Raw genomic sequence first — 25,188 nt, forward strand, 5'->3', positions numbered from 1 at the left:
CCAGGCTGATGCACAGCTGGTCCCTCGGCCTAGAGAGCCCTTCCTGTGCTCCCCACTGGGACAACCTCTCTGAGTCCTTTAGGAGGAGCTCCACCACTGTCCCTTCTGGGAAGCCTTCTCTGAGAGCTCCCACTCCAGCCCTAAGGTAGGGATTAGAGACCCTGCTCTGCGCCTCTGGATCCCCGCTTCCCTTCCAAAGCAACACCTATGACCCCAGCCTGTGGCTGGCTGTCTCCTCCTCTCTAGCCACCCTGGCAACCCAAGAAAGAGAAGACTATTTTTTCAATTTCATTATATTGACACTTGGCATATAGTAAGTGCCCAATAAATCCGCAAGGAGTTAATTCTTTCTCACCCCCTTCACTCTATTTTGGAGTTCAATCCCCTAAATAATCTTTCAAACCCCTCAATCGGATCCTGGGACTCCCCTCAGATTCACAGCAGCTTCCTGTTGCACAAAAAACAAACCAGAAACCCTACTGTGGGGGTTGCCCACTGCCGGGGCCCTGCTCCTCCAACAGAACCCCGCGGAGGCCTCCCTAGGGCTCCTATGCTGGCTGCTGCCATGACCCGGAGCACATTCTCTGGATCCTTCTATGCCCAGTGCCTTCTACCTCCAGGGTCTTAGCTCAAGTCCTGCTTCCTCAGAGCCCTTCCCGATGACCCCATTTACAGAGGCCCGGGGCCCCCAGGCTCTATCACAAACCTCATGTGACCTCCATCAGGGCATTTCCAGCTGAGTCAGTCTTCGAGGTTTTTCATCTATCTCCCTCAGCCAGGAAACAGTTCCCTGAGAATGAGGACCTGGTTGGTCTCTTTTCTGCATCTCGGAATCTGTAGTGCAGGGAACCAGTGGTCTCCACAAAGGTATGTCCAAGCCCCAACTCCCCGTGAACGGGACCTGGTGGGAATGGGTCTTTACCGCGTTAAGTTAAAACATCATGAGATGGATCATCCCGGATTTAGGGGGCCCTGAATGGAGGAACAGGTGGTCCTGCCGACATAGGTGGAGAGAGACCCAGAGGAGGGGTCAGGTGGAGAGGGAGGCAGAGCCTGGCGTGGTCTGTCTGTTGTTTTAAGTCACCCAGTTGGTGGCCGGCCATCTGCTCCAGCAGACACGGGGAACGCATAGGGACGCTCGGCTCTGATTTACACAGAGTGGGTCTTCCATGAACAGCTGTCGCACGAACAAACGATGCCTCCATCCCAACCCCTGCTAAGCACCCCGTCCTCACCCCCCGTGCAGCCCATGGCCGCGCCCCACTGGGCCCCAAGACACACCCCCCAGCCCGGCTCTCACCAGCCACCAGCTGTAGGTGTCCTCCTCCAGGAGCGCATTCTGCGCGGTCAGCAGCGGCTGCATGGACCGGTTGAACCTCTCGTCGAACCAGGCCGACACCCTCTCCTGACCCACGCAGTGGGCGCAGGAGCAAGGCCTGTGCGTGTACTTCATGAACTTCTTGAAGTTCTCCGAGAGCTCTACGACCATCTGCTTGGGAAACCAGGTGGCGGTCACCATGGTGTGGGAGTAGTTCAGGAAGAAGGAGGTGAGGAAGATGAGGAGGACGAGGAAGGTGAGCACTTTGAGCGTCCTCTTTCTCAGGGTCACCATTTCTGCTGTCCGGACTGGCGCCTCCCGGGGCTGGCGGGGCTGGAGGAAATCACGCCTGGTCGAGGGGGAATTCGGAAGAAAGTCCCAGAGATGGAGGCCCGCTCACGAGGCGAGACAGGGATTCCCAGGGGGGCCTCCAGGCCTGCGAGGGCCGACTTCACTCCTGCCGGGCGATGGCCACCCCAGGGTGTGGGACATCACCCCGTGACAGTCAGAGGCTAAGTGGTCCCCTCTGGGGGGTTGCGGCTTCTTGCATATAATTTGTCCTTTCTGGAAAAAAAGTAGGCGGCTTTGTCAGCAGTCCTGAAACATCCGACAGTATCTCTTAAAGCTTTAATCAAACTTAGTAAAATGACCTCCTTTCACATCCCCAGGGGTTGAGGGGTAATTAATCTTGGTGACAGTGCAAGGACTCTTTGGGGTGAAGACCTCGGAGGAAGGGTCACGGTGCGGGACAGAGGGATGCTGTCTTTGCCACTGTGCTCCAGAAAGGGTGATGGGTGATGATGCTTAATCAGAACCGGGTCTTTCCCCTGCTGTGACCAGAGATGTGGCCATGCAGCAGCACGCCGGAGGGAGGCACTGAGGCTTGTCCGTCATCTGCACAGAAAAGGAGGAAGAAAACAGAATGAAATTCTATTACCTTGGTATATTGCCTTTCTGTCTCCCCACCTCCTCCAGGATGAACTCCGTGATCTCCTCTGGAGTCAAGCCAACGGGGCAGGTGGCTCTGGACCATTTCTTCACCCTCTTGAGCCTTGGTCTGTGCATGTGTATGATGGGATGTTAACTCCCATTCTTCAAGGTTTTCTAAGGGACACAGGGGCCACCCCACCATCTTTCCCGCCACCAGAACCAGATCCATTTAAAGCAGTCCATCAAAATCCGTGCAACGGGTCAGTGATGCACGCCCAGTGGAATGGACACAGAGACTGCTGAGTACCCGCCAAGGATGTGCTACTCCTTCCTTCACTCTCGTTCAGATTCTGAATTTCAGTGGGAATTGTAGGCTTCTGCCCTTCTTGGCATTCAAGTTTTGCCTATTAGCCTCAGTCCTACAGAGTGGTCTTTAGCCGGCTCAGGTTCAAGTTGCTAAGGTCGTCAGTCAGCCCGGCCCTCAGCCTCCTCTTCTGTAAAATGGGAAAACGACACCTCCACTTACCAAGGGGTTACAAAGATAAAGTAAAATGCTACGGGTGAGCTGCTGGGATGTACTGGCCATTTGCTAAGCTTCTTCTTTTTCAATGCACACATGAGTGAGGGTTCTTGGATGATTCACTCAAAGCCAGACACGATGGGCCACGCATGTGTCTCCTTCCTTCAGCAGTCCTCAAAGTACACTGCCAGCCAGAGAGGGGGTCCCCATTTTGTCCTCAGAATAAACTGAGATTCAACGAGATTAAATGACTTGCCCAAGGTCCCAGGGAAAGGAGGAAGCAGGATCTGAATCCAGCTCCACAGGCCTCTGATTCCATGTGCATGGAGGGGCGGGGCACCAGGAATGGGGCGGGGGGGGGGGTGGATCGTCTGCTCCGGAAGCAACATCCTCTCTCTCTACTGGTCTTTAGTTGGAAAACATAAAGGGGGAGTCCATTTCCACCAAAGACAGCAAACAGGGACTCCTCAGATGTCCCTAACACGAGCCCCCAGAACGCATTGCCCTTGTGCTGGTCACATCTCTTCACTTGAGTGTGATGACTTTGGTCTTTGCTTGGAATGTGTCCCCTCTCCTCCGACTCAGTCTCTGTCTGGCCCGTTCATCCCCACCCTCGATGTATAAACGTCAACGAGCAGGATGCCTTTTTTTTCCAAGAAAGTGACATTTGAAGGGTTATTGATTACCTTTTGGTAGAAAAGAGGGGGGGTGCTCAAAAATCCGGTTAAATCCAAAAGGCCTTCCTGGAAACATCCAAGGCTTACGTGTGCTAGAACTCCCTCAACTCTTCAGCTCGGTTGGCAAGGCCATTTCGACTCTCCTACTTCTCCATTACTCAGTGTTCAAGACAACCTGACTCATATTTATAACCCAGGGGTGCCCAGAGTCATCCCTTCCAGCCACCCCCTGCTCCTCTAGCAAGAAGCAGCTCCATCACTAGAGTGAGATTGACCTGGTTATCTTCCAGGCTGGCCGCTGACTGAATGTGTCTGGCAGAAGATTCCCAGCCCTCTGGGTCCTGGGATGGGCACGTGTCCTAAGTCAACTAATCACACTAAACCCCCTGACTTGTAGGGAGGGAAGAAACTTTATTTTGCTCTGGCTGTTTGATTTTTGCATATAAAAGTCAGGATCATGCTGCCCATTTTCTATTTTTATTATTATTATTTTTTTTACTGTGTAATTTGTTTTTATTTAAATTCAATTAGCCAACATATAATATGTACTGGTCATTTTAATAGTTCATGTGGAAGAGGTGACTGATGAACAGGGCCAAGATAAGTGGTGCTGACTCCCTGATCTAGCCATACCTGCAGCCCACCCCACATCTCAACAGTTTAATGACATGAGATAATAAATCCCCTTTATTGTGTGAAGCAGACTACTTATATAAAACTTGAAGCAATATGACTGACCCACAGGTCACAGCTGCTCCTACCCAGGCTGACCCCACAGTGCGGAAAGTCCAACCCACCCAGCCTGCTCTTTCTCATTCCTCAGGGATCAGCTGGTGCTGACTTCTGGAGAAAGGCCTGCCCTCTCCTGGCAGGAGAAGGGTCCCCTCCTGGCCTCCACAGTGTGGTGGCTCCATTCCACCAGTACTGTTCACTTATCTGCCTCCTCCCTGGGCTGGGAGACCCGTGAGGATAGGAGCTCACTCTCATTCATTGTTGGGGCCCTGTCACCTGGTATCCAGAGGGCATGAAGGAATCCAGAACCGAATGAAGGGAAAGGCAAGGGCCAACGATTCAGAGCAGAGATGTAAGCCTGCCCTCTCTGAACCATTTCTTCAATTGAGAAATGAGGAAATACCAATTCTGTCCACTTTTCTGGGCTTTCAACCAGGTAAACTCTGTCCAGTCATCTGATTCACTCACTACCTATTTTCTAGGGGCCTGTGATGGGTCAGCCTCTGGGACAGGTGGTTAGGACACATCATGGCCATTTTAATAGTTCATGTGGAAGAGGTGACTGCTGAACAGGGCCAAGATAAGTGGTGCTGACTCCCTGATCTAGCCATACCTGCAGCCCACCCCACATCTCAACAGTTTAATGACATGAGATAATAAATCCCCTTTATTGTCGTAGAATCATGGAAGAAGATGCCTTCTTGGGCATCTACGTTGGGAGAAGATGCCTAGGAGTAGGCATCTTCAGAAGGATGCCTTTGGGAGAAACGAGGGCGGTACCCTTGGATCAATGGGAAGAAGAAAAATAGGTGTGGGGTGGGGTGGGGCAGAGAACATGGGGCTGTGGAAGTCATTACGCAAGACCAAGTTTGCTCTGTGTGACCCAGGGACCCGAGGAAGGGTCTGAGCAGAAGAGCAACACAGTCTTCCTGCATCTGTCTCAGTAACGAGCATGGCCCCAGACGCTTTCGATGACTCTGAATCCTGAAGCCAAAGGCAGAGACAAGGTCACTCAAATAAATGACTGTTCTTGAACCACACGGACCAAATACAATTCTGAATGAGGGGTTCCTGATAACGTCCTGGCTCCTCGAGGGAGGTATTCATGGTCTAAGCTGGTGCTGGGGTGGGGTGAGAGTAGAGACAGAGGGCAAGCCTGGGCTGCAGAGGCAAGGAAACCATGACACCCCACTCCTGTCCACTCAGCACATGCTGGGAGCCGCATCTCCGAGACCAGAGCATGCCCTCGGATCCCACTGGCCATCAGAGGCTTCTGAGCTGGAATCCATTAGTGCTTTCCAAAGCCTTGAAATAAGCTGCAGTGGAAAAGCAACACCACCCTTCCACCCTCTTTTCCGGCCCCTGGGGAGAAATGAGGAATTCATGACTTCCCTGCGCTCCAGTAACTGAGGCAGCCTGTAGCACCAGAGGCAACACCAGCCCTGGTTCCCTGAAACGGAACTGAGTCCAGGATGCCAAGTGCACGGGGAGGGGGGACAGACACGCCCCCGCAAAACAAAGCGGGGGAAGGACACGGCTCCCTGTCCTGCCAGCAGAGTGGCTGAAGTCTCGCAGCCACATCCTGGAGGACAAGCATATCCTGTTTGTCCTGCTCTGCGGATTGGGGCTTTTTACAGACAGATCTGAGGCAACCCTACCTGTGTCGTGCACATCTACCGGCAGCATTTTCCCAATATGCCCACTTGGCGTCTCCATGTAATATCTGGTAATTCTCGCAGTATTTCTGAGGTTTTCATTACTGTATTTGTGAAGATGATCTGTGACTGGTGATGATGACAGGCTTTAAGCTCAGGGGATGGTAAACACTTTTCAGCAATATAGTATTTTCAAAGTAAGGTACCCATCTTTGATTTTTAAAGATATAATGCTATTGCACATTTAATAGATTCCTACCATATAAACACAATGTCTGTAGGCACTGGGAAATCAGAAAATTCTTCTAACTCACTTTGTTACAATATCCACTTTATTGCAGTGGTCTGGAACTGAACCCAGCATTATCTCCAAGGTCCACCTGTCCTGGAGTGGGCACCGAGAATGCATCTGTGACCATCTACGGGGGTCCCTGGAACAATGTTAAATACACATCAGCACCCTTTCAAGAGTACAGAAAGTCAAGGTTTCTCAAAGAAGGTCCCTAACAAGATAAGCCTACCTGGTCACAAGGAGATGCTGGCAATGGCCAGCCACTGACAGATGAACTGTTTCAAATGCTTGGGGAATGAGGTGAACAAACAGTATGGGTTTCTGAATGTTCACACCTGCTGAGGTGCACAATTCTCCCCAGGCTGGGATGCCCTCCTAGCTCTGTGCACAGTCTCCTGCAGGAGGGCTGCTAGTAACATCAGCACATCCAACAAGGAGGGGCCTCAACTGTCCTCCACATGATCTTCACATCAACTGGGCAAAATGGATAATCATGTTTACTTCCCTGACATTGGAAATGGAAGCACAGAGAAGGCAAGTGACTTGTCTCAGGTCACACAGTGAGACGGTGGCGGAGCCAGCACTTTGACCCAGCCTTCTACCTCTTCCCGGATCTTTCTGTGTAGCCACAGCCAACCCTGTAATTCATTAATACCTGCTCTCATCTTCATTGTCTCCCTGTCATTCCTTTGGGCAATCTTTCCAGTTTCTTGAGATGGACCCTACCTTGTTCACATCCTCTTCTGTTGTTTGAATTAGGGTGTTGTTAATTTTGGTTACTGTATTGCTCACTTCTAGAATTTCCATCTGAGGAAAATTTTTATAAGCTCTGTTCTTTTCAGGTAAAATTCCCCACCTTGTCCCTCTTCCTGCAATTATGCACTCCAGTTATTTCAAAGACTCTGTCTGCACCTTGTGACATCTGGGGAACATGTGGGTCTATTTCTGTTGTCTGCTTTCTCTCTTTACCTCCCTTTGGTCATTTGGTTCCGTCCCGTGGCATGACTGGCAATGGTGCATACTGTGTGCCAAAAGTCCAGAGATTCCCGAGCAGGCTGTCCTTATTCAGAGAGGAAGGTGCTTTCTCCTGGTCAGCAGGTGGAGCAGGGACATGGGACTTTGTTCCAGGTGGTGAGCAGGTGCCTTGGGGCCATGTTTCAGTTTTCACAGCGACTGGTTATTTCCGGTTTACCCCCACTTGTTTCTGGTTTACCCCCACTTACAGACTACGGCCCTTCTCAAAGGCTATCTGGGATGTCTACCAAGGCCTGTCTTCCTTGCGTGCTCTCACCTCTGATCTCCCCTGCCCCGCGAGGTTATCCAAAGCTGGGTCTAGCCTTTTAGTCGCTCAGCTGCTCTTTGCAGCTTGGTCTCTCAGGCTCTGGTCCCAGGCAGCTGAACTACTGACAGATGCTTGGAAGGAAGAAGGGATGCAGAGTATTTCTTCTTTTCTCTGAGGTTCCCTTTGCTCCAGGCTCTTGGTCGCTTAGGTTTAGGCTGACCCGGCGGTCCTGAGTTCTATTTTTAATTGAATTTAATTTGTTTTACTCCCAGTTTGTGAGATGGCCCAACACGGAGCTGCTGCTGCTGTTTCCACTTGCTTCTGGAGCCTTTTCTGAGCCGGCACAGCCCTCCCGCAGGGAGGGAGCTGGAGTACCAGGCTCCCCCCACTCATCTCCTTCCTCTCGGGGATCTTCGCCTCTCAGCGCCTGGCTGCTGTAGCTGTCCTCTTCATGAGCTGGGTTTCTAGCTCATTCCATTTTTTTGGTTCTTGGAGGGAGGAATGGTCTATAGGCCTCTGCCACCGCTGGACATGGAGGCCACAGGGTCTTTCCGGTGCACCGGGAGTCCTGGGTGTGGGGGGAGCTCAGAAAATCTGGAAAAGAGGGCAGGCCCAGAGAAGCCCCACAGGTGCCAAACAAATGGCCTCATAGCGGCCGAGCGAGCAGCTGGAGGGAAAGAGGGCGGCAAATCCACAGGCAGAGGGTGGCAGCTGCAGCCTCGCTCGTCTGCCATGACCTCCCCGCCCCCGCCCCGGCTCCATCTGCTTTCACACGGCGTCCACACACACCAGCTTCAGGACACGCAGCGAGGATGAGTTCCCAGCTCAACGCTGCTCATCGTGTGCTCAGGATCCGGCATCTAGGAGTCTTCCGGTTCTTGAAAACGGGATCCCCTCTGTCCTGGCTTTGGGTGCCCTGACTGCTTCACATGGTGGCCCAGGGTGGCATGGGATAAGAACTGACTGGAAGGGCCTCAAGCCTTCTGTCAAAGAAGAGCCATTCTTTCCTGCACGGCTACCCAGCCCCGACCTCTTCTCTGGACATGTGGCATCTGCCTAGTCCGGTTCCGTGAGGCACCTGCTATCGGGTCATGGTCAACAGCTGACGGAAGAGAAAATGGCACAGACAGACCAGGGTTCAAATCCTGATTCTGTCCATTCCCAGCTGTGGGCTCTTGGGAAAGGCACTCCGTCGCTCCGATATCAGTTTCTGAATTCAAGAAGTAGGATGAAAAGCGCCCATCCCTGAGGGTCCCGGTAGATTGAAAGGACGTGCACAGAAGCGACCAGCCAGTCTTCAGCACAGGGTTGGTTATAAATGTAAATTCTCAACCCTCCCCCAGGCCCAGGCCCTCATTTGGGGGGGGGGGGGGGAGAGAGAGAGAGAAAAAAAAAAAAAAGAAAAAATCCAGCAGAAGCCCTGGTTTGCCTTCCTGGCAGGGTTATTTAAAAGAACAAATGAAATCAGGCACGACAGCACCAAGGGGCGTTAAGACAATGACCATCCCAACTTGCCGCATGAGTGGTTTCCATCCGTTGAGGGACCACCTGCCGTTCTACTGGCCATGACCTCTCAGAACCTGCAGGGAAGGGGCCCCAAAGCAATGAAGGGGCTAGAGGCTAGCAGAGTACTGTTGCAGTCCATGTGGCCCAAGTTCTCTGTGCAAAGGTTGTAGCTCAGAGTGCCTACCGTGTCTGCATGGGGCGCACTGGGACGTCCCGTTTCTTGCAGCTTACAAGGCCCGTTAGGCTGGATACAGTCTGGGGGTGTGAGGACTCTTCCCTCCCTCCTCTGGGTCCTCTCCCCTACTGCAGGGCCTGAAAGTCTGCAAACCACATTTCCCAGCTTCCCCTGCCTGTAGGGCTCTGGATACCGCTGCGATTTGGCCAGTAATCGCTGGGCAGGCAAAAGACAGTGTGGAGATTCCTCAAGAAATTAAAAATAGAACTTCCCTATGACCCTGCCATTGCACTCCTGGGTATTTACCCCAAAGATACAGATGGAGTGAAAAGAAGGGCCATCTCTACCCTAATGTTTATAGCAGCAATGGCCACGGTCGCCAAACTGTGGAAAGAACCAAGATGCCCTTCAACGGACGAATGGATAAGGAAGATGTGGTCCATATACACTATGGAGTATTATGCCTCCATCAGAAAGGATGAATACCCAACTTTTGTAGCAACATGGACGGGTTGGAAGAGATTATGCGGAGTGAAATAAGTCAAGCAGAGTCAATTATCATATGGTTTCACTTATTTGTGGAGCATAACAAATAGCATGGAGGACATGGGGAGTTAGAGAGGAGAAGGGAGTTGGGGGAAATTGGAAGGGGAGGTGAGCCATGAGAGACTATGGACTCTGAAAAACAATCTGAGGGTTTTGAAGGGGTGGAGGGTTGGAGGTCGGGGTACCAGGTGGTGGGTATTATAGAGGGCACGGATTGCATGGAGCACTGGGTGTGGTGCAAAAAACAATGAATACTGTTATGCCGAAAATAAATAAAAAATATATTAAAGAAAAAAAAAAAAGGGACGCAGGGCCGTCCCCCCCCCCCCCACAGCGGTGGAGACTGCTTCGTGGTCTGAGCCCTGGACCGAGAAGCACCTGCCTCCCTCACCCCCGGGCTGGCTTCCCGTAGTTTCCTGGCCTCTGGACCTCGGCCTGGAGCCATGGGACAAGAACTCCCCTCTTGTTACCTTTCCAATAAATTTGCAAGCACCGGATCCCCGGAATCTAATCCTTTTGCTACAAGTTTCTATTTCAGTTTCTTATCCATAGCCTGGGGATAAGTATGATACCTACTTCCCAGGGTTGGATCGAGAAAAAACACGAGTCAAGGTAGGTCAGTGGCACAGAGAGGTGCATGGCACTCCCTGAGTGCTCCCTGAATTTTGGGTGTTATTAGCGCCGTGGGTTCAGTGTCCTACACGGAGCACTGACACGCCCACCCCTACGCTTCTGTCCCATTTTTGCTAACAGATGTGGAAGCTGAGCTCAGAGAGGGGAAGTGACTCCTCCGATGACCCAGAGATAAGGCGCCAGAGTTGAGAGGGGAACCAGGCCCCGGAGTCCAAGTACATGCCTGTTCTCAGCGATGGAACCTCTCTGGTCACACAGCTGCCCCTAGCCGGGCAGTTTCTACACTTCCCCAGGAAGGAGCTTGGAAGGTGCCTCCAACTAAGCTGAAACAGAGCAAGAACCAGCAGAGGCCAAGGTGGCGAGGTCTGAGAGCTGGTCCAGCTGCTTCTGCCAGGGGTGAGGCCTTGCAGGAAAGTCCGAAGTCCCTGAGCCCCTGGCAGTGTGACCCCAGGGATGAAACCTGGGCCGCCTAAGCTTCGAGTCCCTCATCTATAAATAGGAGGTAAACACCGCCCTTGCCTCTGAAGGGGCCATAGGGCAAGAGGTGATCTTTTAACAGCAAGGAGGGGTTCTCGCTGGTGGACCCTATTCTAAGCAGGACAGTGGATCAGAGCCCGGAGCCCACAACAGTCATGGTGCTGGAACCGGGAATCACCTCCATCTTTTGGAGGCGGGAACAGAGGTCCCAGTGGTCAAGTTCCCTGCCCAAAACCCTCCACTGGTAAGTGATGAAGAGGGGTGGCAGGTGAGGCCGAGCCCAGTGGGGGGTATCCAGGGGTCTGCCCTGCCCTGAGCCTGGCATCTGAACCTCAAGCGAGGTGAGGGGCCCCACAGGGCAGTCCCAATGGGGTGAGCGTGAGCCCTCCTTGCTTGTCTGGTTCTCTCCCAGTGCGCTCACTCCAGCTCAGCTCCACCCGCTCCAAGTTAGCCCCAAAGCTCGCAGCCGGATCCCCACGGCCCAGCCCAGACCTGGACACCCTCAATGTCTTACTCTTCCCCGGGGCCAGAAAGGAACAGCCGCGCTGCAACCGGACCCTGTAGCTGGCACAAAACATCACCTGAGAGGAGCCTGGTCACACTGAGGGGATGCCTGAGAGGGGGCCCCGGACATGCAGAGGTGAATAGGAATGACAGGCTCCCCGACACTGTAGAGTGGGGAGTGGCTGCTTCTCTCCTTCCAGAGTAAAAACCAGGTCTCTAATTAATGCAGCCAGCAGCTGTGCTGACCCTGAGGCCTCTCTCCTCCCTGTGCCACCCAGGGGATGGACAGCCTCCTCCCTGGAGCAGCAACCCTCTGGTCCTACAGGGACACAGCGCCACCTCAGGACGTTAGGCCAGTCCACATCTCTGGGCCTCAGTTCGTCCTCCGTACAATGGGACAGCGAGGCCAGCCCCTGCTTACCCCAGACTCTATTCAGAGAAAAAACCGAATGCATACAATGTGGTTAGCGCTGACGGTCAGTTTCCAAACGGACTACAATAGGCAGCCCCCACATTATAAAAGCGTTATCCAGAATATGGAATATATAACATGTTTCGGGATCAATGCTAAGGGTTTATGGATCTAGGAAAGTGTCTAGAGTGATCCTGACCTTCAGTCAAAGATAGCTGACATCAACACGGATGTTGGGGCAATTTCACCTTGCCCTGGTGTCACCGTACATTTGAGGAACTAAAATGCAGGTGTGTCCACGGGGGGGTGGGGGGGTGCAGCAGGAAGGCGCAGCCTGTGCAAAGCGAAGCACTCACCACACACGGTTACCGTGCCCCAGACAGACACGTCACTCTGATCCGTGCCCCGCCACTCCCCCCGCAGATCCTGTCTCTCCCCATGGTTCTCTCACCCAACCATTGCAGGGCACAGCCAGGCAGCAGCCGCTCTGTCCACTGCTGGGCCCTCCTGAAACCTAACCTTACAGAGTGGGGCCGAGGCTGAGATTATTAAGGAATCACGCGAAGACTTGAGAAAGGCCGCGATGGATCAGTTCTATGCGTCGACTCAGCAAGGCCATGGTGCCCTGTTGTTTGGTCCAACACTAGTTTAGGTGCGGCTGTGAAGGCATTTAATAGATCTGGTGGCCACTTATAATCAGCTGACTTTAAGTGGAAGAGATGATCTGCCAAAATGTGAGTGGGCCCCATCTAATCAGTTGACGGCGTAAGGGCAAAAACCAAGGCTTCCCGGAGAAAGAATTTTCTCTCAAAACTGTAACAGAGAAATCAAATCCTGCCTGAGTCTACAGCCTGCTGTCCTGCCCTATGGATTTTGAAGTTGCCCGTTCCACAAAACATAAGCCAGTTCCTGAAACATGTGTATACCTGTACTCTATGGGAACTTTCTCCCTAGAGAATCCTGACTGGTACAACCATCTTCAGCATTACAGAGAAGTGGGCATCAGGTGCAGCTAGCAGGTATCCCTAGGAAGTGGTAATGGCCTGAGGCCTGCATGGCAGACGGGTAACTAGGCAGAGAAGACAAGAGCCTCTGGGCTGGGGAAGCTTCAGGGGCAAGAGGTCTGCAGGAAACAGCAGGTGAGTCTGAAGGAACTGAAAGAGAGACCAAGCCAAGCAGAACGCCCGAGGGAGCGATGCAAGATGGAGCTGGCAGGCGAGCTGGGGCCACATCCTGGGAGCCTCAGGCAGCCCCAGCGGGGTTTGACACAGTGATGTTTCCAGATTAGGCTCAGGGAGGTCGAGGCTTGCCCAAGCCACACTGGTAGGACGCAAAGTCAGGCCTGAGGAGATGGCACCTCCTCGTGTCATCCCTGCTTCCCCTGCCTGTCGGGGCTGCTGAATGGGTGCACCCAAGTCTTCCGGGGGGCTAGGCGGGGAGCTGGGCATCTGGTATTCCCTCCGCCTGTCCCACCTTGCTCCGTGCCCAGGGGCTGGCCTTAGGGCCTGCACAGGCTCCCACTCTGCCAGGCTTCCTGTGGGTCTGGCCCGTGGGAACACAGGTGGGAGGCTGGAGAGAAAGGGGGCAGACGCTGGGGGCTCTGGCCGCTCCCCGCCTACACTGGCTCTGTCTCGGGGTCTCAGCAACATCTCTGATCTCATCCTCTTGCCTCCTTAGCCCTAGAGCTCAAAACATTCCACAGTCTCCATCCCTAGGGATGGTCCAGTCCCCGTGGCTTCTCTGCCCAACTACATCCTTATAAACAGCCCTTTCACAAGCTGCCACCAGCGCCCACCACCACCCCCAACACCATGTGCGTCCTGCTGGGCAGCACCGGTGGCCCCAGGGCCCTGCCCCGCACCTCGAGGAACGGCCCTGGCAGCCTCAGAGGATTCTGGCGAAGAGCTGGTTTGGGCCAGCTGGACGCCCAGAGCCCTGGCTCCTCTCCCGCCTTGGGTAGCTGATCATTCTGGAAACTTCCCAGCCCCGCTGCCCAGGAACTCACCCATCAGGAGGTCTCCCACTGAAATGGCCCGTGCCAGCCCCAGAGCCAGGGGCTCCTCCTGGGCTCTCTTCAGGCTCCAGGCTCCCGGCTCCCCACATTCCAGGCCCCACTAGGGGGCCCTCTAACAGGCCGGGCCCCAGGCTCCCTGGTAAAAACCTGAGCCACTTCCCGGCCCCGCCTCCCACAGGAAGCAGCAGCTGGTGTGGGCAAGCCACAGGGCCAGGCCCCTACAGCCCACGGCTGCCCCCAGTGCTGGCTGCCGCCTGACCCCCAGCCACCGTGCAGCCCCTCCCTGTCACTGACTCACCCGCCTCTGCCATTCGCCGGCCCTCTGACTCCTGCTCGGCTTCAGTATGGAGCTGTCAGAGAGAATCCTCATGGTTCTGTCAGCAGACAAAAGCCCACAGAACATCTCCAACACTGGCGGGGTCTCCTCCTTATCTCGATAATGGCTTGGCAGCCTCAACCGCCTCCCCATCTTCCCCACACACAGTCTGCCCATCTGGCAGTTCAGTATCTGGCACGTTTTTGTGCTGGGTTCCTGGAAGGGGCCCAGAGGATCTTTGGGACAGGTACCCGTCCCTCTGCTGTGCAGTGGGGAGGTCTTTGGGCTCTGAGACGACACAACTTCTTAGGCACTAGCCAGGGCGTGAGAGAGGCGGTCGCAGGTCTTATGAGGAAGGTGGTACCGATCAGTCCCATTTTATAGATGGGAAAGCTGAGGCCCACGGTCTCAGGATACTTTCTCAGGGTCACAGGGCTAGGAAGGGCTGGGCTGATTCCCGAGTCTGCTCTTCAGTGCTGCTCTGGCTGGCCCCTCATCTAGGCATCTCTTACCTGGCCCTTACCTCTCACCTGTGAGGACACCTGTACTGCCCTGCACACCCCAGTGATGTGTCTCTCCTCGCCTCGAAGGAAGCCAGACTGGGCCAGCTCCAGGATCCAGCACATGACAGTTCACACACGGACCTGCCTTCTCCCAAGTCACATGCACCTCCAAGGCGTGAACACTGGCTAAGAGCCCCAGCAACTTGGAAGGAAGATGGAAGGCTCCGTGGAGGAGGTGTTTGTGGAGACTAAGTGGGGTGGAGAGGGTAGAGCAGAGCAGAGAGCTCCGTAAAATGCAGGGTCGTGGTGGCTGTGCTGATGGGGACGCCTGGCACAGTTAGGGAAATCAGGGTGCCCTGAGTGGGTGGGGCCAGCTCTCGGAGTCTTTAAGAACGTGGGCTTTGGGCTAAGGGCACCGGGGAGCCACTGCTGATGGTTTGTGAGCAGCACACAGTAGTGATGCAACCAGCATCAAGAAGCCAGACTGGACGGGGTGCACATGCAGCCCCTGAAGCCTGAGACCAGCCCTGTCTCCATCCTCGTGCCTTGGGAAGCCCATCTCCATCAGGATCAGTTTCCCCACTCCTTCCTGTGCTGACTTGACCATCTGTCTGCCTAGGTCCCCCAGACCCAGGCGGCGCTGACAGCTGGAGAGAGCCCCTTTCTTGGGCTCGACAGTCCTCCTCTCCTTAGCCGGGTACTTCATGCTCGCTGGAAGGGAAAACAGAGATTCCCCGCAGCACAAAGAGTGAGTGAGGTTCAGAGCGGGCACTTTGGGGAAGCACGTCTGAGAAACGTGATTAAGCAGGATTAGGGTCATATGAGAAGCAGTGGATATATTTTCATATTTTGAGCCGCACAAAAGGAATTTAAATCCGCAAATCTTCTTATGTGTGTAGATTGAGCTGTGCTAAATTCAGAGTCGGAAGACATCCACACAATATGCGAGGCAGGTAATGTGGTCAGGGGTCAGGACCGCATCTGCACAGACTGACCCCACCTCTGCCCACAGAAAAAAAGGGGGGGGTTCCCCTGATTTGGGTGGTGCTGAAGTCATGGCAAAGGAAAGACTATTTTGCCTGCTGAGGGACTCCACGAAGACTTCCTTGTCTTTGTGTGTCCTGGGCCAATGCAGGGAGCACACGGGCTTGTGTGGGAGGGTGACCGAGATAAGCCACTGCTCCCTCTAGATATACAGCACGGGCTGGGATGAGGAACCAGATCCCGAGAAAGGGCATCCCACATGCTTCCTTCTGCTCCTTTCTTTGGACTTCTGGGGTCCTGCCCCTTCACACCATCTCCTTCCCTGCCTTAGTGAGTGACCAACAGCATCTTTCACCAGGAAGACACTGGCGGGCGGTCAGGGTGTGAGTGTCTGTCTGTCTGTCTGTGTGTGTCTGTGTCTATGTGTGTGTGTGCACCAGAGCTACATATCAAACATTGCTATGTTCTGCCAAGAAAAAGAATAATCAAAAACCTAGAACAGGGGCGCCTGGGTGGCTCAGTGGGTTAGGCCTCTGCCTTCGGCTCAGGTCATGATCTCAGGGTCCTGGGATCGAGCCCCGCATCAGGCTGTCTGCTCAGCAGGGATCCTGCTTCCCCCTCTCTCTTTGCCTACCTCTCTGTCTACTTGTGATCTTTCTCTCTGTCAAATAAATAAAATCTTTAAAAAAAAATAGAAAACAAAAACCTAGAACAATGACCATCGATCGGGCTGAGCTTGCTTCCTCTTCGCTGTGTGTTGGTTTGTTAGAATTTCAACTGCACTTCTTTAAGACTTCAGCAAAGTTGCTCTGATCTCAGGGTGAGCTACTTCCAGAGGAAGCTACATCAGGATGTGTCAGGGTATCGCCACAAACATCTGTTTCCATGAGCACTCGGGGGCCCGGGGGCTGGTGGCCACGTTACCGGGGACGTGGCGATAAGGACACGTAGAGTGGCAGCTGTGACACAGTGGACATTTGAACTTTAAATACCAAGAATTGGGAGGACTCACGGAGTGTTTGCTCTGGGTGAGGCTTCTCTTTGCTGCCCTGAATCGCTCTCCGGAAACCGTGGGACACTTGCTCCTGCCTTGGCCAGGCCATTTCCTGTTGGCAGTGCTGTTAAACCACTCAGCGGTCTTGGGAGAAGGGCCCATGTTCCTGCCTTGGTGAGCCTTTCCACCGCCAGGGGAACTAACCTTCAGGGGCACCCCACTTGCCTGTCAACGCCAGTCCTGTGGCCCGCTAGCATCGAGGGACCCAAGCCAGCAGCTTTTGCTTGGAGGGACTGACTCCATAGACCCCCGGCTCACAGAACGGTACACCTCAACTAAATCTGGACTTCACTCTGCCTGGAACAACAGTGTAATCGATCATTGGTTTGGAGCATGTTATCTATTTAATGGCTTATTAAGAGACATTATCCTATAGACTGCTGCCTTGTGAAATATTACTATTATAAATTATCATTCCTGCAGCGAACCTGTGTTAAATTATTGCCAAAGACCAGCTCAGTCTCTCAGCATAATTTGCCTCAAGTAAAATATTCTGGCTAATGCAGATAATAAGTGCACTTCCTTCAGGCTCAACTTGTATTTACGAGGTTCACAGCTCTGCCTGGATGCAAATTTTCTCCGTGTGACAGGTAGACATAGAGAGATGAGGGCCTCCCGATAAGCCATGACCTGGGGCCGGCCCCCAAAACCTTCACTCCCTTCCTGTTTCCAGAGCTCTGAATTTGCGAATGTTGACTGAGTTGTCATCTTCCCCCAGATTTAGAAGGGGTAACTCAGAGCCCTAGCTCCGGGCATGAGATCTCCGCCACAACCTGCTCTTCACAACAGCCCTTGCCGGCATCCCAGAGCCTCACGGCACCTGCCAGGATCCGTGACACACCAACAGGCTAGCTTCTCAGTCAGCAAGAGGGGAACAGGATAAACTCAGTCAGGACCGTAGCTTTCCAGCCCCTCCATGGTCCTCTCCAAGCATGCCTCCCACTACCCAAAAGTCTCCAGCAGTTCCCTTCATGCCGGAAATGAAATCCAAGGCTCTTGACACAGCCCTGCAAGATCCTTCTAGACCTGGTCCTTGCCTACTTTGACTCCACTCTCCACGCCTTTTCTTTGGTCACTCTACTCACCAGCCACGTGTCCTCCGCAAGACGACAAGCACAGGACCTGTGGGCAGGCTGGAGACTAGCCATCACTTAGGATGCTGGGTCCCAAGTCAACTCCTCGGAGAGACTATCCCTGCACTGTCTGCACCCTGAATCATGATGTTTGTCACACTCTGCATTTCACCCAGCTGTTTTCCAACATGATATACTTAGGAACAGCTGAGAAGATTTTCCATACAACTAGGTTCCTTGAACGCAGACTCTGTTCCCCACCGTGTTCCTAGAACAGCGATCTTATATAATCTTGAATAATCATCTGAAAGGTAGGCACTATCCCATTTCACAGGTAACAAAACTGAGGCTAAAAGACATTGAGCAATTGCAAATTTACCTCATCTCACGATTAGTAGGTGACAGACCTAGGATTCAAATCCTGGCATTTTCAATACCACCCTATTGTTAAGAGCGCTACTCTACGTGTCTCTGGCACTCTCAGGTGTCTTACTGGGCAGGCTAAGCATGCAAGGCCCCACCAGTCCTTTATCTGGATCATTCTTCAGCATTGCGCCTGCAGCAAATGACTGTAAAACATGAGGTAATGTCTTTCTGGGACCAAAAGATGGCTCACTTATTGTCTGCTACAAAACGCTGTATTTTCTCATCAGGATAATGCCCTTGCTGATGGAGCGATTTTTCTGGCCCACAGGTCCCCCAGCAGGTGGACTGTGTGTCTCAAGTGCCACCTGCCCAGGAACGCTCCCCTGGATTCCTCCCCTTCCTCCCCCACCTAATCCTTGTGAGATGAGAATGTACTGGAAGGAAGGAAGCAAAAGAGAATTTGATGTGATTGAAGAAAGCCAAGCCAATGCATTTGGGGCAGACACTACAGAAGACAGATTAACACAGAGAGAAGAACATTTCTGAATGTTTATGTTTTTGTGACCTTGATAGTCAGCTCAGCCATGAACTCTCTGGAGTTCGACCAAACCAGGAAGGTGGACAGGCAGAGCCTGACTTGTTACTGAGAGCATAGGCTGTGTCTCATTTAGTTCAAGTTCTCTGGTACTGTACCCACATGGGGGCCTGCTTAATGGGTAGATGGACAGAGGGATGCACCAATGATGCTGACTCACGATGGGCTTGCTGGTCGACCCCCACGCTGCCTGCTCCTCGGGGAGATTGCAGGAAGGCCTGGGCTGTCTTATGTATGGGAGCTTTTTGGAGCATGCCTTCTGGGAAACTTTCAAGGGGTTCCCAGGCCAGTAACCAGGCAGAACAGCTTTCTGATTATTCTTTTTCCAGCTGAATGAGATTCAGTTAATGGAACACTTAATAAGTCCTTCTGGGCCCCAAGCAAAGAGAGACATTCCTCTGCTCCTGGAAATGAATTTCTGGTGCCACAGCCACAGAGCCCAGATCAGGGAGAGGTGACGGCTGCTTGAATTTCTTAACTGAATGCCTGAGGCTGGACCGCCAAGGTCATGCCTCTGGCATTGGGCATCCCTCTGCTGAGAGCCCCAGGCCTACATTATCAAAGGGGAGCTGCTGGAAAGCTCTATCTCAACGCCTGGCTGCCGCCTGCCTCAGAGGCAAAGGCTTGCGGTGTTTCAGGATCACATAGGAACATAGGGAGGACCATGTTTCTCTGCTTCCTTTTTCAGGTGGGGAAACTAAGGCTCAGGGAGGGGACGTGACTTGCCCAAAACTGTGTATGAGTTCTGTGTTGGCTCTACGACTAGAACCAGGAGTCCCTAACTCTCCAAATACGTTCCTTCCAGCACACCTGGTCCATGAGCTGTTCCAGCAGGTGCCAGACAGGGGTCAGTATCCTCACAGATCACAGCAGAAGTAACCCCTAGGCAGGATGAGTCGGCCGGAGATCACAGCCCACTAATGGCCCTGCCGGGACACCCATATGCCTGCCTTGGCCCTTGCCCTAGCCCCACCCCCACCCCAGGCTCTGCCTGATGGGACTTCCCTCTCCTGAGATCAGATTGAGGTCTGTGGTATAGCCCCAGCACAATTTCTTGCTCTATGTCTGTTGTTTTGAAATCCAGGCTCCTGTCCGGCTTAGAAAAACAAGCCTGAAGTAGTGGAACGGAGTCTGGCTCAAACATGTGGTTTGAGAAAAAATACAAAGCAAGGAACAATTGGAAGTATGGAACTATTTCAAATGTCACCCAAGAGTGGACAGTGCAATGATTAAGGAACAAGACAAGTAGTTTCCTATTAGATACACACCTTCCTTCTGCCCCGTTCAGTTCCATTCGATTTTTCTCACTACACAGCCACAACCACCCGCCTCACCCCTGCAGACACGTGGAGGGAGGCAGATGGAGAAGATAATCGAGGCTGGTAGCTTTGTTGGTCCCAGGGCCTTTGCACATGCTGTTCTCTCCTGTGTAGAATGTTCTTACCCTAGAATCCACGCCGTTTGCTCCCTGGCCATATTTATGGTTCTGCCCAAAACGCTCCTTGGAGGGACCTTCCCTGATCACCCTAAAATAGCATACCTGTCACTGCCCCCAGGTTCGACTACACTTCCCATCACAGACTTAGTCACAAGATGACACTTCATTGTATACAGAATTCCTTCTTTCTGGCTTTGTCTCCCTGCACCAGGAGGGCAGAAATGTCACCTATGACCCTGCCTGCTGCGTCTCCCATGCAGGGGACAACAGTGGGCTCCTACAGTATGTGCGAGCCAGAGGTAGGGTGAAAGTGCTCAGAGCTCAGAAAGCAGAGATTCCTGTGGGTTTGTGCATAGGGAGAGGTGGAAGGAGATGGTCCTTGATCATTGTGGGGTCTCGGCGTCCTCATACGAGAAATGGGATGCGCCACTGAGAACCTCAAGGCAGCCCTGCCCACGGATGGCCCAGGGCAGCATGCAGCTCGGGGCAGGTGCCCTCTCAACCCCGACCCTTGTCTTGGGGGCCTCTTTGTCTCCAACTGGGCAGATCAGCCACCCTTAAGAAGGGAAGGCTGAGCTCAGCCTACAGACTTCCGTTGGCTTTTGAAAAAACAACAAAACCAAAAATACCATAAAACCACACTGTGCCTCTGTGCATCTGTCGAGAGCTGCGGCACGCAGGCATGGGTCCTGCCCCGGGGAGTAGGTCCTCTGTGGCCGAGGCAGGATGTGGGGCACACGGCGTGGGACGGGGACACCTGGCTGTGCTGGGTGGGGCGCACGGGCCTGGTTCCCAGACAGTCTGGAGCCTCGCAGTGACTTCCAGAGAAGGGGGGAATGCCAGCCATGGGGATGGAGGGGCTCAGTGTCCCACAGGTGTGTGTGTGTGTGGCTCCGGGTCTGTCCCGACCAGAGTACCCACGGAGGATGGGGGTGTTTTATCAAATACCACCCCCTTCTCAGTTCCCTGTCCTGATGGCTTTTCTTTGTCAACTCAGGAACAGGAGCATCTGTGTGAGTATCATCAAAACCTCACTGCCGCTCTGGCTGGGAAACCACAGCCAAGCATCCCCACTGTACAGATGGACAAACTGAGGCCCAGAAATGGGAACACACTTAGCAAAAAAAAAAAAAAAAAAAAAAAAAATTAGAGAAATAAAAATATGCATGCATGCAATAAAATAAAATAATAATACAAAATAAAATAGAAAATATATTTTTTTCTTTTTTAAATTCACACAGTGTCACGTGGTAGAGCCATGCCTAGAACCAGCTCTCCAGACTTCAGGATGAGGACATTTTTTTAGCTAGCGGATTTCAAATTTTCTTGAAACTCGAGTCTTCCCCAAGCAGAAACTTGCTACTTCAACCGCTTTTCCTGGCAAGGTGGTGGGGGAGATCCCCGAGGCCGTCGCTGGGTCTCACCACCCCGGAAGCTAGTTTGCAAAGCCAAGTCACACCCACTCCGCCCCCGCCCCGAGTGCTCTCTGAGAGCTCCAGAGGCCTAATCAGGCAGTTAATCTGCGGTCATGTTACTAAATGGGGCTTGTTCGTTCTCAAAGCGTTTTCACAAACAGGTTCTAGGAAAACTTGTGAAAACAACCGAGTGGGTTTCAAGGACGAGGAAGTGGCGATTGGCACTCTCAGGACGGGAGGGAGGGGGCAGGAGAAGCAGGGGGACCAGGAGAAAACAGGGCTGGTCCGAGCCGCGGTGAGGTTGCAGAAGAGGCTGCGGGAGTGGGTTAGCCCCCGGCAGGCCACCAAGGGCATGTGGGAGGAGGGTGCTGGGGGCCCGGGCTGGCGTCAGGCCCACGTTGGACTCCACCTCCGCCACCTTCCCTCCCCTCTTCCCACTGAGAAGTCAAGTGTCCTACTTTCTGAATCACAAAGACACGTCCACTGTCAAAATAATCTGTCCGTACGGTCTGCCTGCACGACAGGAGACAGGCTTTATAATCAGGCACAGAATGCATTTCTCGTGCCGTACGTGTTGGCGACCTGTTGATGTGTTTGAATGTGGCAAAAAGGGAAGGCACTTGGTTAAGCAGAACTTTCTGAAGATGAGAGGAATGTCCCATCCCCTGAACACTGCCCCACCGCCTGGGATTAGAAAGGACTGCCTTCGAAAAATCCTGGATGTCTGGAGAGCCTACTGTGTCCTGGATACCGCAGGAGGCATAGCGAGAGATACAAAACCCAGGTCACAGGTCTCCCCCACTTGTGTGGTGGGGGGACAACCATTTCAACACAGTTCAAGGCAGAAAGAGCAGGCAGTTAAGAGCACAGATTCTGAAGTCAAGTCACAGAGAGCAGGGTTTGAATCCCAGCTTTGCCACTTACCAGCTGTGCCACCTCGGGGGAATTCCTTAACCTCTCTGAGACCCCGTTTCTTTATCTGAAAAATAGGAAAAAAAGAATACTCAGACTTATGACAGCGGGAAGGCATGAAGATCTCCCTAGAGAGTGCCAGCCATGTACACATGAAATACTCTTATGAGGGCAGAGCCCTGTCTGACCCTGCTGAGGGGAGAGAACAATAGTCACCTTCAGAGTGCTGGGTCAGAGTCAGAGGAGCGAGTGGCAAGGCTCTGTGCTCCAAACCCTGAAGTGAAAGCCTCGGACCTCCTGATCTCTGAGACCACTTCCTGCCCGAGACCCATACGGGGGTGGGGGTGCGCTCTTTCCGGGATCCCTCATGTGCCTGGCAGGATTAGCCACTCTACCCCCACAGCCTTTCATGGCCAGCCCAAGGCAGTTCCAGCCTCCTGTCAGACCGGGGAGGAAACTGAGGCTCACGCAGAGGGTCCTGGTTGGGCCTCAGGAGCAGCGAGCAGCAGAGCGCCGGGGCTGGAAGCCATTCTGCCCCAACGGCAGAGGACAGAGGACTCTTCAGGTGCACTTGCAACAGGGCTAGTGGTGAGTCCCATATCACACAGAGGTGGGGCAAGAGTCTGATTCTAGAACATTCTAACTGGCAGGAATCAGACAGCTGGGCATTTTGCGAAGGGAGAGTTTACGTGAATCTGAGAATTAGGGAGGTGTTGTTATTGTTTTACCTTTTTTTCCCCTAGATGCTGGGGGGGTGCTTTCTAAACAGTAATAAGGATGGATGAAAATGCCCCCCGTCTGCCCGTGGCATGAATAACAACCCCCAGCTTGTAGAGCTTCAGTCGCTTGCTGTCTTGGCTCTTATCACCTGTGAGGCATGCAAAATGCTTTCCCCCTGGGAGTGGGGATGCAGAGAAGTTTCTGTAGCATTCCAATTTTAGCATGTGTGCTGCCAAGGCAGAAAGAAAAGAAATTTCTGAATAGTCAAGACCACCTGGGCTTCTTTCCCTCCCTCTCACCTGAGCGTACCTGCGCCCGAGGACCTGAGCTTGCTGACCTCTGCACGTCAATAATGGATGACCCAGAGGCCCATGGGTGCTAATATTACATAGAGGCCACCCCAGCCAGCAGGAGGGACGCAGTGCTCAGGACGGGATGGCCTGCCTCCGAATCTCCATGGGAACAACATAAAAGGAGAAATTTTTGAGAAGTATAAAGTAGTTTAATTAATTAAAGTAATAACTTTCCAGAATAAGCAGCATGGGTTGCAGGCACCCTCTCTCCCCCTGCCTGCATGGGAGCATGAAGGGCGACATAGTCCTGTGTTACTAACATGGGCTGAGCCTCAAGGCCATCGCAGCCATGGCTGGGAAACCACCAGCATGTCACTCCTGGCTGTGCATCTTCTGTGTGCCTCAGTCTCGTCATCTGTAAGGTGGGGAGGATGATAATGTCTAGTTCCCAGGTTGCTGAGGCAATTAAAGTCAACATATGTGAAGTGTTTAAGGAATGCCTGGCAGATAGTAAGCGCTCTCTAAGGGCTAAGCAACTATCGTCACCATCACTACCACCACCACCATCTCCGTCATCATCTTCATCTTCATCACCATCACCATCATCATCATCTCCATCATCATCATCACTGTCTTCATCATCATCATCATCATCCTCACCAACACCATCATCCTCGCTGTCTCTATCAACATCATCACCGTATTGTCACCATAAGCACCACACCACCATCACTATCATCATATCATCACCACCATCATCATCACCACCACCATCAGCATCATTGTCGTCATCATCTCCATCACCATCATCATCACCATCATCATCCTCATCATCCTCACCATCAACACCATCATCACTGCCATCACCGTCATTACCATCACCATCATCCTCACCATCTCAACCAACATTATCATATCCATACCATACCATATCATCACCATCATCACCAAACACCATCACTATCATCATATCACCAACATCATCATATCGTCACCATCATCACCACCACCATTGTCATCATCTACTCCAGCCCAGATATGACACATCTTATGGAAAGTGTCATTTTGGTCCCATTGCCCAGATGAGGAACTTGAGCCTGTGAGAGTCCAAATGCACTGAATTATTCATTGTGCCAATAATTAACTAGCAGTGAGCTGGGAGGAGGCCCAGAATGTGTACATGGTGCCACCACTCCGGACACTGTTGACCTGAGATGAACCACATCAGGCGGTGACTACGAAAGGCAGGCTGTCCCTATGTCCCCAATCGTTTTCTCCTTAGCTGGTGGATCCCTTTGCTAAACAAACACCCTCAGGCACATCCCTTCCTAAGCAAGGCCAGATGTGATTGGGAAAAAGAAACAAATATGGAGTTTGGAGGGTCACCACCGAATCCCACCACTGGCTCTGAGCCTGATTGTTCTCTCTGAGTGGCCATTTGAGCTGAACACCCAGACTCATGAGCAAGACCCAGAACCTTTCCCAGACACAAGGCAGTAGGAGTGAGTTCTCCTGATACCCACCCACACCCAGCCGTGTCAGGTGGGGTCATCACGGTGCTTTACTGGTGGAGACAGTACATGTGGGAGGGGGTTTGGAGAATCACTTCCACTTCGGACTTCCATATAGCATCTTTGTAAAAAGATCTCTTGGAGTCGATTTTGGTTCTCAATATTGCCCAATTACCTTGGCATCAGCATGTAAGGCCCTGAGGAAGTGAAATCTGAGATTTTGCTGGCACAATTTTTGGCCTTTTTCTTTTCTCCTTCCTTCCTTCCTTCCTTCCTTCCTTCCTTCCTTCCTTCCTTCCTTTTTCTTTCTTTCTTTCTTTCTTCTTTTTTTAATT

The 25,188-nt window shown here is 52.7% G+C and overlaps 1 protein-coding gene across 2 annotated transcripts in view; it reads right to left on the bottom strand.

The window, feature by feature from the left end:
• ST3GAL1 (ST3 beta-galactoside alpha-2,3-sialyltransferase 1) overlaps positions 1-22,405 on the bottom strand; it is a 38,341-nt gene extending 15,936 nt beyond the window's left edge. Inside the window, exons 1-3 of one of the 2 annotated variants that reach the window (XM_032315543.1) lie at positions 22,342-22,405; positions 1,969-2,212; positions 1,301-1,882 (exon numbers count right to left, since the gene is read on the bottom strand). In XM_032315543.1, the coding sequence (XP_032171434.1) occupies positions 1,301-1,612 (312 nt within the window). In that variant the 5' untranslated portion in view covers positions 1,613-1,882; positions 1,969-2,212; positions 22,342-22,405. Of the gene's footprint in view, positions 1-1,300; positions 2,213-22,341 lie in introns of both variants that reach the window. The other variant, XM_032315541.1, reaches the window with a different exon arrangement.
• Positions 22,406-25,188: the final 2,783 nt, after the last annotated feature.

The sequence above is a fragment of the Mustela erminea genome, chromosome 16 (genome assembly GCF_009829155.1).
Source record: "Mustela erminea isolate mMusErm1 chromosome 16, mMusErm1.Pri, whole genome shotgun sequence".
Taxonomy (NCBI): Eukaryota; Metazoa; Chordata; class Mammalia; order Carnivora; family Mustelidae; genus Mustela; species Mustela erminea.